This window comes from Ornithorhynchus anatinus, chromosome 14 (genome assembly GCF_004115215.2).
Source record: "Ornithorhynchus anatinus isolate Pmale09 chromosome 14, mOrnAna1.pri.v4, whole genome shotgun sequence".
NCBI classification, from domain to species: Eukaryota; Metazoa; Chordata; class Mammalia; order Monotremata; family Ornithorhynchidae; genus Ornithorhynchus; species Ornithorhynchus anatinus.
This window is the reverse complement of record NC_041741.1, coordinates 25,506,422-25,522,657: the sequence shown is the minus strand read 5'-3', so window position 1 is coordinate 25,522,657 and position 16,236 is coordinate 25,506,422. Positions and strand designations below refer to the sequence as shown.

At 39.5% G+C, this 16,236-nt stretch overlaps 1 protein-coding gene across 3 annotated transcripts in view; it reads right to left on the bottom strand.

Annotated features, from left to right (window-relative positions):
- Window positions 1-16,236, bottom strand: part of SYT1 (synaptotagmin 1) — a 656,933-nt gene that overhangs the window by 161,558 nt on the left and 479,139 nt on the right. For 2 of the 3 annotated variants that reach the window (XM_007666335.3, XM_029079387.2), the window contains 3 exons: window positions 16,029-16,151; window positions 14,668-14,835; window positions 8,077-8,244 (listed from right to left, as the gene is read on the bottom strand). In XM_007666335.3, coding sequence (XP_007664525.1) covers window positions 8,077-8,244; window positions 14,668-14,835; window positions 16,029-16,151 — 459 coding nt within the window. The remainder of the gene's footprint in view (window positions 1-8,076; window positions 8,245-14,667; window positions 14,836-16,028; window positions 16,152-16,236) is intronic. The other variant, XM_007666337.4, reaches the window with a different exon arrangement.

The following is a 16,236-nucleotide window of genomic DNA, read 5'->3' as shown; positions in this document are numbered from 1 at the left end:
CTTTTCTTTCCTTCTGCCTGTTTCTTTCTTTAAATTTCTCCCCTCTCTTGTTTCACTTCCTCTTTGGGTCTTCATCTTTCATGTTTTTTCCTAAGACTGTCCCAACAGTCTCTTTACTTTATCCCAATTTCAGAAACTCCATGTTCAGTTCAAAGGCCTTCCCTGACAAAACCTTCATTCTCCACTTTTGGCACTGTCATCTCCAAAACCTATTCACTCGGCAGTGTACTCCTTAAACACTTTGATTTCACACATGTACACATCTTCATACTCCACTATTTTCCCTAAATGCAATTTATGTTAACACTTATCTCACCCCATAAGGTCTTGTGGGCAGGGACTGAGTCTACCAACTCAATTATACTGTTCTCTCTTAAGCACTTAGTACAGTGTTCTGCACACAGTAAATGGTCAATAATCAGTCAATTACTGAGTGCTTACCATGTGCAGAGCACTGTACTGAGTGTTTGGAAGAGAACAATATAACAGACATACTCCCTGCCCACAACAAGCTTACAGTCTAGAGAGGGAGATAGACATTAATATAAATAATGAATTACGGAAATGTATTTAAATGCTGTGCGGCTGGGGATGAACACCTTGGCTGAAGAGAAGGCTCCAATCCAGCAGAGAAGGAAGAATCTAAGGTCCGGTTCCCCAGCAGACCAGGAAGTAGAGGAGTTTCCTCTCCTCAATTCTCGCAACTTTTCTTACTTAACAGGCAGGGAGATAGTTCATTCAGGGAATGGAGGCTGCAAAACGCAGGTTTTTAATGTCATTGTTACCTCCTTTAATACACCATTAAGCACTGTTGGAACAATGGCTAGATAGCTATCTCTATTTACACTTGATAGTGGGTCTTGAAGCTATCCAATAATATTTCTTAATAGAAATTACAGGTGGTAAACCAAATTATGCGCTCAGTTCTGGGTAACTCTAGGACATCAACTATCCCGATTGCTGACATGAAGATGGGGTGGAAGACTTAAAGACTGACCAAATGTTGATGGCTGGTGAGCCATTTATTTAAACACATTCCCTTTTGGCTCTCAGCAATACCCAAGATAAACAGTTAGCTCAATATTTTCCTGCATTAAAACTAAACACAAAACCCCGAGGCTCAGGGCCAACTTAAATTAAACTGTGTCTCTGGTTGTTCTATCTGTAATAAAATTGATCTTGGAGCCACTATCATCGACTCCCATTTTCCCAAAAGAATCCAAGCATCAAAATTTATTCATCTCCAAATTAAAAGTAATTTTAAACCTTTTTGAAAGCTGTAGAAAAAAAATGCATCCCTTGGTCTGAATCCAAAAGCGTTATTAGGAGGTCAAAGGACCCAACAGCAATTCATACTTTCCATTCTGATTAAAGAACTAATAAAGAACTGTAATAATTATTACAGCTTTTGATACAAATTTAATTGATTTATTTTTTTTTTTTCTGTCTTACTGCCTTGTATAGTCTGTAAACTGCTTGAGGGATGGAACTAGGAAAATGGTTTTACTTGTGTGTCAGGGTTCTAGTTTAGGATTTTGAATTTGGGTCTGAACTTAGAATGTGGTTTGAATAGCATGAATAGCAATCAATAGCATGAATTTATAGAGTGCTTATTCTGTGCAGAGTACTGTAGAAAGAGTTTACACAACTCCTGTACTCAAGGATTAGTACTAGCAGAGGAGATAGACATCACAGGGGGTTGGTGTCAGATTGTGTCAAAAGACTGTTCAGATTGTGTCAAAAGACTGCCAGGGGAAGGCAGCGCCATATTGGATTGTAGTTCAACTCCTTCACCTTGAGCTCACTGTGGGCAGGGAATGTGTCTGTTTGTTGGACTGAGCTCTTTCAAATGCTTAGTTCAGTGCTTTGCACCCAGTAAGCACTCAATAAATGCAATCAAATGAATGAATGAACGGATAGGGTGCCCAGATGAGTTTGTAAGCAATCAAACACCTCTTAAGCAAATCACACCCCCATGGTGGACCCGAGCAAATAAATGAAAGAAAAGTAAAGCTCCATCAGCGAGGGATACTTTGCAATATGGCTGTTGTCTATTAGATAATAATAATAATAATAATAATGTTGGTATTTGTTAAGCGCTTACTATGTGCCAAGCACTGTTCTAAGCGCTGGGGTAGACACAAGGGAATCAGGTTGTCCCACGTGGGGCTCACAGTCTTAATCCCCATTTTACAGATGAAGTAACTGAGGCACCGAGAAGTTAAGTGACTTGCCCAAAGTCACACAGCTGACAAGTGGCCGAGCCAGGATTCGAACCCATGACCTCTGACTCCAAAGCCCGTGCTCTTTCCACTGAGCCATGCTGCTTAGATGTAGTGGTGGGTATAAAAGCTATGAAATGGAAACCCAATAGAGAGAAGCCAAGATTATATTTCAATTCTGTGATGCTGATAAATTTTCATTTTGACTAGATTCATTTTTATTTGGAAATTACACATAATTGGGCAATGCTACTGAATTCAATAGCTTCACAACTCTAGATAAATCAAGAATTTTCTTTATCACTTTCTAAAGCAGTGAGACTTTTGGAGTTCTAAAGTGCACTGAAGCTTTTTCTGCTTTGACTATGTTTTTTTCTTCCTATCCAAGCATTTCATGGAATTATTAGGGAAAAACCAATATTGTTAAATAATGAATTTGGAGTTTTATGTGTCCTCTTGGTGAGAAAATGTGTCCTACCTTGGAGTCATGAGACCCTTTAGATATTAGATAGGATACCAAAGGAAGTCATACAATCTCTCTGGCTTGTAGTTTTAGAAAACAGCCAAGTATGCTTCTGTCTGAAGTGTTTTTTTTTCTTTCATTCATTCATTCATTCATTCAGTTGTATTTACTGAATCTTACTGTGTGCAGAGCACTGTACTAAGCACTTGGGAAAGTACAACAATAAACAGTCACATTCCCTGCCCACAGTGGGCTTGCAGTCTAGAGTGGAGGAGACAGACCTCAATACAAATAAATAAAATTACAGACCTGTACATAAGTGCTGTGGGGCTGGGATGGGGGAAGAGCAAAGGGAGCAAGTCAAGGCAATGCAGAAGGAAGATTAGGAAAACTGGGACTTAGTCCGGGAAGACCTCAGAGGAGATAAAAGTTCGAAGCGGGGGGGAGAGTAATTGTCTGTCAGATTAGAGGAGGAAGTGTGTTCCAGGCCAGAGACAGGGCAGAGGCTAGGGGTCGGGGGAGAGACAGGTAAGATTGGGGCACAGTGATAAGGTTAGCACCAGGGGAGTGAAGTGTGCACTCTGGGTTGTAGAAGGAGAGCAAGTGAGGTGAGGTAAGAAGGGGGCAAGGTGGTTGAGTGCTTTAAAGCCAATGGTGAGGAGTTTTTGGTTGATGTGGAGGTGGATGGGCAACCACTGGAATTTTTGAGGAGCAGGGTGACATGTCTTGAATGTTTTTGTATAAAGTTGATCCGGGCAACAGAGTGAAGTAAAGACTGGATTGGGGAGAGCCAGGAGGCTGGGTAGTCGGTAAGGAGGCTGAAGCAGTAAATCAAGGAGGATAGGATGAGTGATATCTTTCTAATCAAGATTTGGATTGGAGCCTTATTAAACCCTCTGACTTCACATTTCAAGTAACACTTACAAATGGTAAAAGGATATGGGTTACTCTAGGAAATGTCAGTCAATTAACCATTCATATTTTTTGATCACAATGTGTGCAGAGCACGGTACTAAATACTTGGAGAGCATAATACAACAGAGTTGGCAGACAAGTTCCCTATTTACCACAAGCTTCAGTCTAGGTCAAGGTATTATTTCAGAGTCAGCATATTATTTTAGAGTATGTTTTGGGTAAATGTTAGGGTATTTAACATACTTAAAGAAGGCATTAATAATAATTCATCATAGCAAAAAAGGAAAGTATAAAAAAAATTGGGATATGAGTAGAGGAAGCAGCATCTTTAATTGTTGTAATTAATTCATTTATGTATATTAATGTCTGTCTTCCCCTCTAGACTGTGAAAAAGTTGTGGGCAGGGAATGTGTGTTTGTTTTTATATTGTACTCTCCCATCCATTTGATACAGTGCCTTGCACACAGTAAGTGCTCAGTAAATACGAATGAATGAATGAATGAATGAATGAGTGAGTGAATAGGTCTTGGGAAATTTCAGTTATCAATTAGCAGCAATATCACTTCAAATATTTTGACTCTAGAGGGAGCTGATCGCCTCTGTTAAATCAATGAGCGTGCGCTGAATCCGGAGGAGGCAGTCTGAAAAATATTCTACAAAGAAGGAAAGCCAGAACTTCAGATACGTTTCTCTGATTTCTTCCAGGGTAAGGGTAATTAGTGATTAAATGACTAATTGGAACCCATTCTTCTGCTTGCCAGTCTATACCACACAAATGATGTAGATGCAGCTGCTCTGGGAAACCATTTATATTTTAGGTTGGGAGTCTAACTTTCAGTAGGTTCGTGCTTTCTACTGTCAATGATAGTAATAGCTAGTGACAATTGAAGTGATGCTTTTCTGTGGGAAAAAAAAAAAAACAAAAAAACTGGTCCAAAAGGAACTCTGCTAGGGATGACTCAACTCCCTTGGGTAGTACAGTAGCAGATATGAAGAAATGTAAGAGCTTTCAAATACTTTTATGTTTGAAATGAGCAGGATCTGGGTTCCTTTTTTAAGGGTATATAGATTTGTTTACTCTATCTGTACCCCTTCCAATAAATTCTGTTCATCTATCTTGCCACTAGGAAGAGTTCAACAAGCCCTGAAAAGTTCCACTCATTCGTTCATTCAATTCATTCAATCCAATTATATTTATTAAGTGCTTGCTGTGTACAGAGCACTGTACTAAGCGCTTGGGAGAGTACATCATAACAATAAACAGTCACAATCCCTGCCCACAATGAGCTTAGAGTCTAAATTGCGGGAAACAGACATCAATACAAATAAATAAAATTACAGATATGAACAAATAAAATTGCAGATATGGCTGGGAAGATAAGAATTGCCAGGGTGGGAGAAGCTATGTTTGAAGGGGATGTGGAGGTATCAGTGGTGGTGATCACGGCTGGAAGCACAGCCTATGGCAGCACTGAATGGGCAGCAAATAGCGCGAGGCGACCCGTGTTTAGATTTCCTGCTTCCAGTGGCTTGTTTAACTCCTTGGAAATCTCTGGCACAGAAGAATTGCTGCATTGGAAACCTCCATGGAAAAGGATAGGTATGGCAGCGAAGGTAGAAATGGTGGTACTAATCTCTCTGTCTGCATCTGTGTCTGTGTCTCCCTCTCTCCACTTCTTTAACCATTGTTGCCTTGTCTGGTTGCCCTGACCTGAAGAGGTGTTCATCTTTCTGTCTTTGCGTGTCTCTCTATCTCTGTGTTCACATGTGCCTAACTGTTCCTGCCTCTTTTTCTATCTCTGTCTTCCTCTTCCCCCTCTGTCTCTATTTAGTTTCCTCTTCATACCTTCCTCCTTAACCTCCTCTTGGAGGTTAAATACAAACACACATAGAAACACAAATACAAGTGACTTGCCAAATATGAATCCCTACTCAAAGAAGCACGATCCCTAGAGACCTGCTTTCTGTGTCACTTTGAATGCCAAGAAATATAGTTCCTTTAGTACCAATGCACCTGATCCCCAACCCCCTCCAAATCCAGTTTGGTGGAATCTACACCAATCCCCCAATCTGCAGGATTACCACAAATAGGCAATGCTACAATGGCAATGCCACGGTCCTGTACAAGATTACTACTGTTTTCTTACCACTACTTCAGAATAAGCCGCAAGGCTTAGTGGACAGAGCATGGGCTTGGGAATCAGAGGACATAGGTTCCAATCCAGGCTCCACCACTTGTCTGCTGTAGGACCTTGGGCAAGCCACTCACTTCTTTGTGCCTCAGTTACCTCATCTGTAAAATGGGGATTAAGAGTGAGCCCCATTCAGGACAACTTGATTTCCTTGTATCTACCCCAGCATTTAGAACAGTGCTTGGCACATAGTAAGCATTTAAAAAAATACCATAATAATAATTATTATTATTAATAAACTAAGTGGACAGATTAAACAACTTGGAAACCAAATGACTTTTAGGAGAAATGTACACACATTCTTAGCCTCTAAATTCAATGTTAATATTGATTTGATTTCTTGCTGGTATTTCAAAAGCTGATTTCTATAATATATAGGTGATTTGAATCACTTGGGAAACTCTTCTAGTACTTTGTAGGTTTCATGTTGGATAGTAGGCATTTTGTTTTGGGGAGGTTTTTTTTTCTTAAATGGTATTTCTTAAATGCTTACTACGTGCCAGGCACTGTACTAGATAATAGGGTAGTTACATCCCACAAGGGGCTCAAAGTCTTAATGCCCATTTTATAACTGAGGTAATTGACGCCCTGAGAAGTTAAGTGACTTGCCCAAGATCACAGAGCAAGGAATTGGCAGAGTTGAGATTAGAATCCAGGTCCTCTGACTCGAGGCCCATGCTCTTTCCACTAGACTACATTGTTTCTGCAAATTTAAAATGTTTCTCCTATCTCCTCAGGAACCACACCTTTTCTGTGATATGCCTCGATTCTAGTCTCACTCATCGTGGGTTCTGTGATAACGGCGAGGAGGCTATAGAGCCGCTTAAGAGGGCATAGAAGTCCTTGGTTTGAGATTATCTGCAAAAACTTGCATCAATCATTATTTATTGATGGCTTGCCGCATACTCACCACTGTGTTAAGAGCTTGGGAGAGTACAATAAAGCTAGTGTTCAAAGAGTTTGCCATGTAGCACACCACAGTAAATTACAGGTAGAAGGAAGTAATAGAATATATAATAGAGAGATGTACATAAATGCTATAAGGGGTCTGAATCTTTTTAAGTGCTTACGTGTCTGAATTAGCAGTTGTAGGATATAAAGCGGGGAGATTAGAGATATTCCGGGAAGGGCTCGAGAAGGAGATGGAATTTTAGAAGAGCTTTGAAGATCAGAAGACCAACAAAGAGCACACAAAAGCTCATACATAGAACATACACAAACCCTCACAGATCAAGATTTCAGAATTCAAAGTATTCACAATTGTCTTGGCTTTCAAAGTAATCTGGTCTAGCACAGATAATAGCAGATGAACTAGGGGCAAATTCATGGTTCCACTTGTCATTCTTAACCTCCACAGTAATCTTGGGCAAGGAGGTTTGCATTTTAACAAACTGGGAAGAGAAGTAGAGTCTAAAGTACAATTTTTTGATTACATGTAATTGCGATAAAGACAAACATCTGTGTCACACAAAAGAATCAGAAGCAATGCAGGAAAAGTTCTATAAGCACACAACTTTTGGAGGGGGACTTTTGAGGAGTTGCTTATATCCCCTATAAATACAAGTCCTTTTAAAACAATTGATTTAATCTCAGTCTTTGTATATTATCTCTATTTTACCAATCCAATGCTGAATGTCTTTAGGAGAAACAGTGAACTGTCGGTCTCCTTGAAGCAGAAATACTCATGGACAATCTGTCATTTTTCTTTCTATTTAAGTAGAAACATATTAGAAACGTTGGAATTGAGGAAGAAGGATAAGAATTTTTTTCAGTCCTCTTTAAAAATATTTTGCAGCAGCACCTCTTAGACAGTTCTACAAGTCAGAACTAGTCAGAAGAAAATCAGAATTAGTTTTCAGATGGATGAATGGAACATTTTAAGAGGTAATTGCTTTGGGGAAAATCTGGGAAGGATGTAGTCTTAGCTTGGGTCCTTAGGATTGGCTAAAGCAGCTGAACTATTTTATAAACTCTTCCCTATTGGAAGTGATCTTGGTTTGAAGATATAATCAGGCTTTCAAGCCTACGTGAGCTGTCCCATGGCTGTCATGTTTCTAGGACTGGGCCCGATAGAAATGACTTTGAGGCTTTCACGTACAATCTCTATTTGATCTTACAGGAGACCTACGAAACAAAAATTTCTAAAATTACATATTTCCCTTTACACTCTGTTACCAGATTTTTTTGATAGATGAACACCTTGAATAGGTACTTTCTGTAAGTCATTGTTTGTTAGCCGGAAGGTTGATAAAATCCATGACATAAACGATAATGGTTTTCCTACCTCTTCCTTTTCAGCACTCTGCAGATCTCGCCATTCCTCAGTGACGTGACCAAAATCCACTGTGTTCATGGCAACTTTAAATTCACCAATGATATCGTGTTTAGAGAAACGATCAAAGTCATAAACTGCCATCACCAGAGTTTTTCCACCCAGTTCAGAGTATGGCACCTGCATGAAAAAAGATAGGGGTAAAATATCTGGCACATTGCATACACAATCTCGGATAGCTCATTATAAAAGAAACCAGTTCATTTAATCTCTAGTCGTTGCGTTAAATAGATTGAACTGGGAGAAAATTACGATTATTTGCTTGAGTCATTCGATTCTATTGCTTCCTGAGACTTTTATTCAGAACAGCAGTGTGACAATCAAACTAAAATATCTGTCTCTGGAAGGGAAAGAAACAACAAAACAATCATAGTTTCTGACCCTCAAGAGGAAAAAGAAGGCGATTTTTGACATTGGTCTGAGGCAAATATATGCAATAATATTGTAGGAAATAAGGAAGTAGTTGAAAGAAAAGTAGATGATTTTCACTTGAATTATCAGTTAATAACAATAATACTGATTATGATGATGACATTTATTAAGCTCTTACTAAGTGCCAAGCACTGTTTTCTTAATTCTTTATTTCAGCCTGATAGAGTAATGATGAAGGTTTTCTTAGAGTGTAAGTACTTGTGTTACACTAATACAGGTTAAAAAAAAAATCACTGGGAGTTATATTACTAATTTTTAAAAATACTGGAACTCTTTCCAGATGTTAGAGTTCATACATCTCTCAGTGGGTCTCACAACTTTCAGATTAATTACCTTCTCGATGGATCTAACTGATGATCAAATTTATATTCCAAATAATATATGTAAAGCATATTCAATGATTATAATGATGATTAAAAATATTAGAAAAATAATTAGAATGGACACAATCCCTGTCATGCAACAGGCTAACAATCTAAGAAGAAAGGAAAATAGTTATTTTATTCCCATTTTATATATTAGGAAACAGGTCCAGAAGGATTAAGTGACCTCTTCAAATTCATGCAGCTGTCCAGGGAAAAAGCTGGGATTCAGACTTAAGCCCGCTCCCATAGTCCTTCCCCTAGTCCAAGATACACTAAAACATGGACGTTTCCGTTTGTTCTCATGCTTGATATATTTCAAGAGTTATTGTGGTAGAGGTACAAGTCCTGATTAAAACCCCAGGCTTTCTAGTAGAACTGAGAAGCAGTGTAGCCTAGTCAGAAGCAGCATGGCCTAGCAGAAAGAGCATGGGCCTAGAAGTCAGAGGTCACTTATTTGCTGTGTGACCTTGGGCAATTCACTTCACTTCACTGTGCCTCAGTTACCGCACCCATAAATTGGGGATTAAGACTGAAAAACCTATGTGGGATAGGGATTGTATTGACCCCAATTATCTTGTACTCACCCCAGAGCTTTTCATTCATTCAATAGTATTTATTGAGCGCTTACTATGTGCAGAGCACTGTACTAAGCGCTTGGGTGAACAAGTCGGCAACAGATAGAGACGGTCCCTGCCGTTTGACGGGCTTACAGTCTAATCGGGGGAGACGGACAGACAAGAACAATGGCACTAAACAGCGTCAAAGGGAAGAACATCTCATAAAAACAATGGCAACTAAATAGAATCAAGGCGATGTACAATTCATTAACAAAATAAATAGGGTAACGAAAATATATACAGTTGAGCGGACAAGTACAGTGCTGTGGGGATGGGAAGGGAGAGGTGGAGGAGCAGAGGGAAAAGGGGAAAATGAGGCTTTAGCTGCGGAGAGGTAAAGGGGGGATGGCAGAGGGAGTAGAGGGGGACGAGGAGCTCAGTCTGGGAAGGCCTCTTGGAGGAGGTGATTTTTAAGTAGGGTTTTGAAGAGGGAAAGAGAATTGGTTTGGCGGAGGTGAGGAGGGAGGGCGTTCCAGGACCGCGGGAGGACGTGACCCAGGGGTCGACGGCGGGATAGGCAAGACCGAGGGACGGTGAGGAGGTGGGCGGCGGAGGAGCGGAGCGTGCGGGGTGGGCGGTAGAAAGAGCTTAGCACAGTGGCATTTTTAGTTTTAGAAAAAGCAATACGATTCAGTAAAGTTACATTTTAACGACATAAGAAATTAAGGAAGTTTTTAGATTTGCATTGTCCATTTTAAAGTGTCTATTTTAAACATTTCCTAGTTAATGTGTTACTTTCAAAAGAGAAATAATAGCTGGCAGAATATCAAATGAGTAACTCGGGAAATTTACTGAGTAGTTACTGAGGGCAAGGCACTAATCTGAGCATTTGGATACCCTACAAGCAAACCACATGTTCATCTTATCTCATCAAAACATTTTGTTACCTAGTGTTGTCTATTTTCTAATATGGAAAGATGAATCCAAAAGAATTAGAAAAATTCAAAGATCAAAATGTATAGTGTTCCTGTCTGACTTGTTATATAGCTTTAGCTTCATTGACATTTCAATGAATCATAGAAGCAGCGTTGCTCAGTGGAAAGAGCGTGGGCTTGGGAGTCAGACATCAGGGGTTCGAATACCGGCTCTGCCACTTGGCAACTATATGACTGTGGGCAAGTCACTTAACTTCTCTGTGCCTCAGTTACCTCATCTGTAAAATGGGGATTGACTGTGAGTCCCAGTGGGACAACCTGATGACCTGTATCTACCCCAGCGCTTAGAACAGTGCTCTGCACATTGTAAGCGCTTAACAAATACCAACATTATTATATCTATTGAGTGGTTACTGGGTGTAGGGCACTGTTCTAAGCACTTGGGAGAGTGCAACAGAACTATTTAACCGACCCATTCCCTCCCCACAGTGTGCTTCCTCCACTTAGTTCAGAACTCTGAAAATTTAGGTATTCAATAAGGAGAAAAAAACCTATGCTAACAGGGCAGTTAAATGTGAACGACATGAGTAAATTAGGTTTTAATTTTTATCATTGAAGTATTTGGGTTCTAGTGCTGGTGGCTGTGAGAGCTTGGGCAAGTCACTTAACTTCTCTGTGTCTTAGCTTGTCTTTTCTTGTCTTATGCTGTCGAGTCGTCTCCGACCCATAGTAACACCATGGACACATCTCTCTCAGAATGCCTCACCTCTATCTACCATCATTCTGGTAGTGTATCCATAGAATTCTCTTGGTAAAAATACAGAAGTGGTTTACCATTGCCTCCTCCTGCCCAGTCAACTTGAATCACCGCCCTCGACTCTCTCCTAAGCCGCTGCTGCCCAGCACAGGTGAGTTTTGACTTGTAGCAGGTTGCCTTCCATTTGCTAGCCGCTGGACAAGCTAGGAATGGAATGGGTAGGCCTCTGCTTGACCCTCCCTCCTGTAATCATGATTGGTACAGTAGTGGAAACTCTCCGGATGCGATCCCGAGAGGGTGTGGGGATTAAGACCGTGAACCCCATATGGGAGAGGTACTGTGTCTCACCTGATTATTTTGTATCTACCCCAGTGTTTAAAACACTGGGCGCTTAACAAATACCTTAAAAAACATATCCACTACAGAACTCAGTCCTTTCCTGAGGATGAACAAAAGCACATATTACAGATCCAAATTTTGGTGGATCATTGTTGTTAAAGAGAAGTGGTGTGGAGCAGGGGTCTGGGAGTCAGGAGAACTGGGTTCTAATCCCAGTTTCACCACCTTAAATCTGGGTAATGTTTGGCAAGTCACTTCACTGCTCTGTGTCTCAGTTTCCTCAGCTGTACAATCAATCAATCAATGGTATGTATTAAGTGCTTATAGTGTGCAGAGCAAGATACTAAGCACTTGGGAGAGACTTCATAGATATGTTCCATGTCCACAACAAGTTTCCATCTTAGTGTGGGAGATATTCATTAATACAAATGAATAATTTACAATATATAATCTACAGATATGTACATCAGTGCTGTGGAACTGAAATTGGGGCAAATATCAAATGCCCAATGTTCTCCCTCTCCCTTAGACTGTGAGAGGGGGACTGTGTCTGACCTGATTAGCTTGAATCTAGCCCAGCTCTTGAAGTGCTTGACATATATGAAACATGTAACAAAAACCACAGTTATGATTATTACGATTATTTTTAGGATGACAGAGAGTTTCATGGGCTATATTTTGCCCTTTTAAGCTCAGGAATGTTTAGTGCTTGACTCAGATCAAACGAGGTTCTGGGTCTCAAGTCACTATGATAAATGTTGACACTTCCAGGTCACAAGAGCAATGACACAAGTCAACTTTCTCAAAGGTGCTTGAGGTTTTGTCCTGCCATTTCAAGAGGGTGGGACAATGGCAAGCATAAGCACACTGTAAGACTAGGAACACAGTCTGTAAATGAGAATTGTCTTCTTTCTTTTCTCTTGGATTCTCTCTTTCTTGACCACCCAGGATGTTTTTAATGGTGTTTGTTAAGCACTTACTATGTGCCAGGTGCTGTTCTAAGTGCTGGGGTAGATATAAGCTAATCAGGTTGGACACAGTTCATCTTCCTCATGGAGTTGGAAGGAACATGGCATAGTAAGAAGCAGCATGGCCTGGTAGATAGAACATGGGCCTGGGAGTCAGAAGGTCATGGGTTCTAATTCTAGCTCTTCCACTTGTCTGCTGTGTGACCTTGGGCAAGTCACTTCACTTCTCTGTGCCTCAGTTACTTCATTTGTAAAATGGGACTGGAGACCCTGAGTCCCATGTGGGACTTATTACAGTGCCTGGCACATAGTAAGTGCTTAACAAATACCATAGTTATTATTATCATCATGTGGGACTCGCACTCTTTATCTGTGTCTCTAGTTGTGGATCAGTGGTAAAAAGAAAGCAGCCTGCCAAAAGAGGCAGAAGGAAAATGTTCCCATGAGGCCATGGTTCTGCTAAATCCCTGGATGTGCCCAAGAAGGAGGTTCAATTTGGGAGCTAGACATGGGAAAAAGTCCCTTGCACTAAGTTCTTCCTTGCATGTTTATGGGTGATTGTTATTTCTCTTAAATAATTCCAGGTTGTAGAAAGGAGACTCAGAATCAATATGCATACCCAATTTTCAGTCTAACTCCAAAAATTCTTTAAATGTGGAACTGTGGAACATGACAATTATTTCATCCCTGGAGGCAAATGGATCATTTTTCTTTCAATATTCTCACATCAGTGTGGTACTATGGTAGATGCTGCTTAATGGTGAGAAGCAGCATGGCCTAAGGCCTATCGATCATGGGCCTGGGAGTCAGAATGACCTTGGTTCTAATCCCAGCTCTATCACCTGTCTGTTGTGTGACCTTGGGGAAGTCACTTAACTTCTCTGCCTCAGTTACCTCATCTGTAAAATAGGGTTTAAGAGTGGGACAGGGAGTGTGTTCTATTTATTATAAATATATTAAAATTATATATATATATTTACTCATGTTGATGTTATGTTTATTAATATTAACATTTGTTATGGACAGACAATTTATCCATTATATTGTTATATTGTACTCTCCCAAGTGTACAGTGCTCTGCACACAGTAAGTGCTCGATAAACATAATTGACTGACTATACCCTTCAATATCTTCATATACAAAATGAGGATCACAGTTGATTTACCTCACAAAAGATTTCTTGATTTACAGATAGAAGCTTTGGAAGAAGGCAAGGGATTTTCTTCTCTAGCTAGGTCACTAAACTTAAATGCAGTGAAAGAACATTTTTTTCCTGCTTTGTGTAATGTAAACATTGGATGTGAGATCAATAAAACTTGAATCTGTCTATTGTATATCCAAGCAAATGCATTTTTTTTTGCAAATGTAGTGTTTTAAATCATAGGTCAAAAAGTATCTCTCACAAAGAAGCTCAGGACAGACATTCCTGAAAGAGATTTTTAAACGCACAACTTGAAGACAAAAAAGGCCTAAACCCCCAAATTAAGTGTGCTGTCTTGGCAGTAGCCTCTGGGGTGTTCTTTCCTGTTGAGTGATTATGTAGCCTGAATCTTTTGTTGTTCTCGTTTTGAACTGAAGCTGTCATACTTAGACTGAGCATTCTAAGGGAAAGGCCTAAAGTAATAGAAGCTAGGAAAAAACAATAGAATGAACTTAGTAAATCAAGTGACATGGATTTTCTGTTCTCAACGGTTCTTCTCAAACAGTAGAACTGAACAACCATTTGTAGATTTCTTTCATTTATAGCTCAGTTAGATGTTTAGACTGGTCACATGGTCTACCTTTGAAAATGTGCAGCTGATGAGGAAATGGCTATTTCAGGATACTTGGGATTCCTGAAATATTAAGTGGTTTGACTAAAATTATCTTTGGAAGATGGTAGGGAAGAAGTCAGTGAGCATTTGGATATTTAGAACAGAATATCCCCTCTGAAACATGAACATAAAAGCCCAGTGAGAGTCAACATTAAACAAACTATGAGACCTTGTTTTTGTGCTTTCTACCTTAAAGGAATTCCCATTGTTTCTCATTGGCATATTGCAGAGAAACCCAAAGATTTCTCAAGGAGAAAAATTCCTGGGATTCAGGACATCAGCTTCATGCGTGCAATTATATGAAGAGGTGTCCTGTTGGCCTTTACAATCGGAAAAGGACAAAGGAAGCATTCCAAGTAATTAGCAATAGAGTACCTTGAAAGTAAATTGCTCGTTGAAGACAGGGTTAAGAGTTTTTCTGTGGACTTTGGTCTCAAATTTCTTCTTCTTATCAGGCAGCAGAAACACTTTGACATAAGGATCAGAGGTACCTCCCATATCTAAAGCAGGCAGTTCAGCTGCCTGAATAATCCCTACCATAAGCTGAAATGAGAGACACAAAATGCAGAATTCGATATTAAATGCAGAGTTTGGAAAAAAAATGAATCTGTTCACAAATGCCATTATTTACTGTTATTTCTATCTTGTCTTTTTTTGGGGGATGCTTCTTTTCTTTTAATAAACTTCCTCCCTGGTAGGATTCTGAACAGGGAAGGCGAATTAAAAGACGTTATACACTTCAGAAACCCAATTATGGCAGATGCTGTCGCTAGGATGGCTGGCTGTAAGCACAAAAGAGGCTTTTAAAAGACAGCTGATTACAGTTCAATATGGAATTCATATTTGTAAAAAGGACTGCAATCAAATAACTTTCCAGTGGCTACAGTTGCTTGTGCATTATTTTTCTTGCGGGCCATGATTTTTAAATGGAAAATAAACTGTTTAACAATCATAAGTCTGTAATTATAACTATGCAATTTCTAGTCTTACCATCCCCCCAGAAATCCAGTTAAATGCAAATTTCTTGAAAAATGTAGAGCATTTTTCGTTAATTAGATCTTTCAGTCTTCTCACATTTGACCTTCACTCCTGTGCAAACATCTGGTGGCAATTCTTTTTAGTTACAGAAAAATGAATATTTTCTCCTAAACTGGATGTTTAAAATTGGGATAGGGAATCAAAGTAAATTGGAGTTAAAATGACTACAGCTTTTCAGAATAGGCACGGTTGCAACCTCCAAAGTTCCGCCTGATTTTACAGTTGATCTTCTAAATCCGCAAATAACCTGTACGTATACTAAATAAATTTATGCACTATTGAGTGCATTCCTGAAGTATACCTGTGCCTCAGTCTTCTTTTGACTGCAGATAAAAGATGTTACTGGGTCTAAAGGTACAGGAATGAGCCTTTCAGGTATCTCTACCGCTAAGCTCTCTGCACTTTTAGGTTGGAATGAAGATGAAGACTCAATCTTCATTAAGGACAAATTTCCTTTGTGCTTAAAAAAATAGTATTTTTAGGTGCACAACAGTTGATCAATATAGACACTTGTGAAAAAATGTTGCTTCACTTTTTAAAGACAATTGTTTCTACAAGTAAACTGTTTCTCCACCTGTTAATTAAAAAAAACAACAACAACAAAACAACCCTCTGAAATTGCCACGAACAACTCTGTCCCCTCTTGGTCTTCTATGTTTCTCAGAAAATATAATTGGAACAGGTATTTTCCCCCAAACCTGATTATTCTGGAAATCATAGTCCAGGGAATATTGGAGTTTCCCAAGCTTCTCCTCTTCTTTGGGTTCTTCTTTCTCTTCTCCATCAGTAAGTCCGGTTTCAGCATCATCATCCTTAAGGGCCTACAGAGGATAAATGGATCAAAAATAAATTCGATTAATTTGACTTTAAACAAAATTAGGCAATGTCTGGAATCCTATGCCAATT